At 66.5% G+C, this 986-nt stretch overlaps 1 protein-coding gene across 1 annotated transcript in view; it reads left to right on the top strand.

Annotated features, from left to right (window-relative positions):
• The first annotated feature begins 728 nt into the window (after positions 1-728).
• SENP1 (SUMO specific peptidase 1) overlaps positions 729-986 on the top strand; it is a 15617-nt gene continuing 15359 nt past the window's right edge. The window contains exon 1 of the mRNA XM_010727952.3: positions 729-834. Within this exon, the coding sequence (XP_010726254.1) occupies positions 729-834 (106 nt within the window). The remainder of the gene's footprint in view (positions 835-986) is intronic.

The following is a 986-nucleotide window of genomic DNA, read 5'->3' as shown; positions in this document are numbered from 1 at the left end:
GAGGGGGGAAGATTTCCGAGGCCTGGTGGGGTTGGGGAGGAAAGTGAGGCATGGAGGTGGCACCCCTCGTGGGCACGGAGGCCTGGGGGGGATGGCGTCCCCAGGGGAGGTGGCCCTGCTTGTCTGTACTCCCTGCTGGTCCCACACTATCCTCCTTATGATCCCAGTCCGTATTCCTTTTCTGGCCTCAGACTGGCCCCTCACTGGTCCCAGTCCCTATTCCCTACTGGTCCCAGTCCGCACTCCTTTCTGATCCCAGCCTCTATTCCCTTCTTTGTTCCAGTCCCTATTCCCTCACTGGTCCCAGTCCTATTCCCTCGTTGATTCCAGTTCCTGCTTCCCACTGATCCCAGCCCGCGCTCCCTAACGCCTCCAGTTCCAGTCTCTATTCCCACACAACTCCCAGGCTCTGTTCCTTTCCCGGTCCCACTCCGTGCTCCTCGCTGCTCCGTCCGTTCCCTCACTGCTCCCAGCCCGTTCCGTCACCCCAGCCGCTGCCCCGGGCCGCCCCGCCGCTCTCGGGCGCTGACCTGGCGGCAGGAGGGTGAGGAGGACGAGGAGGGCAGCGAGGCCGAGAGCGGCCGAGGCCAGGAGGGAGAGCTCGGGGAGAGCGCCCATGGCCGCGGGGCTGTAAGGCGATCGCCTGTAACGGGATCGGCCGTAACCGGAGCGGCTGTAACGGGATCGGCTGCGGGGATCGGCTATAACGGGACGGCTGTGAGGGGATCATGGGCTATAACGGGACGGAGCGCGCCGGGCCCTCCCCGTCCCCATGTGATCCCGGCCCCAACGGCAGCCCGTGGGCCGGCACTGCCGACACCGCGCTGCCCGTGGGTGCGAACCAGCCCTGCAGTGCGGCGCTGCCCCGCACGGCGGTCTCCATCGGGTGCCCCCCTCAGAGGCTCCCCCACAAGAGATGCCCCCATAGGCCCCTATAGACCCCCGTAAGCCCTCATAGGCCCCCATTGTCCCCCAAAGGCCCCATA

Source organism: Meleagris gallopavo, unplaced genomic scaffold, assembly GCF_000146605.3.
Source record: "Meleagris gallopavo isolate NT-WF06-2002-E0010 breed Aviagen turkey brand Nicholas breeding stock unplaced genomic scaffold, Turkey_5.1 ChrUn_random_7180001951027, whole genome shotgun sequence".
Classification (NCBI taxonomy): Eukaryota; Metazoa; Chordata; class Aves; order Galliformes; family Phasianidae; genus Meleagris; species Meleagris gallopavo.
This window is presented reverse-complemented; position numbering and strand designations above follow the sequence as displayed.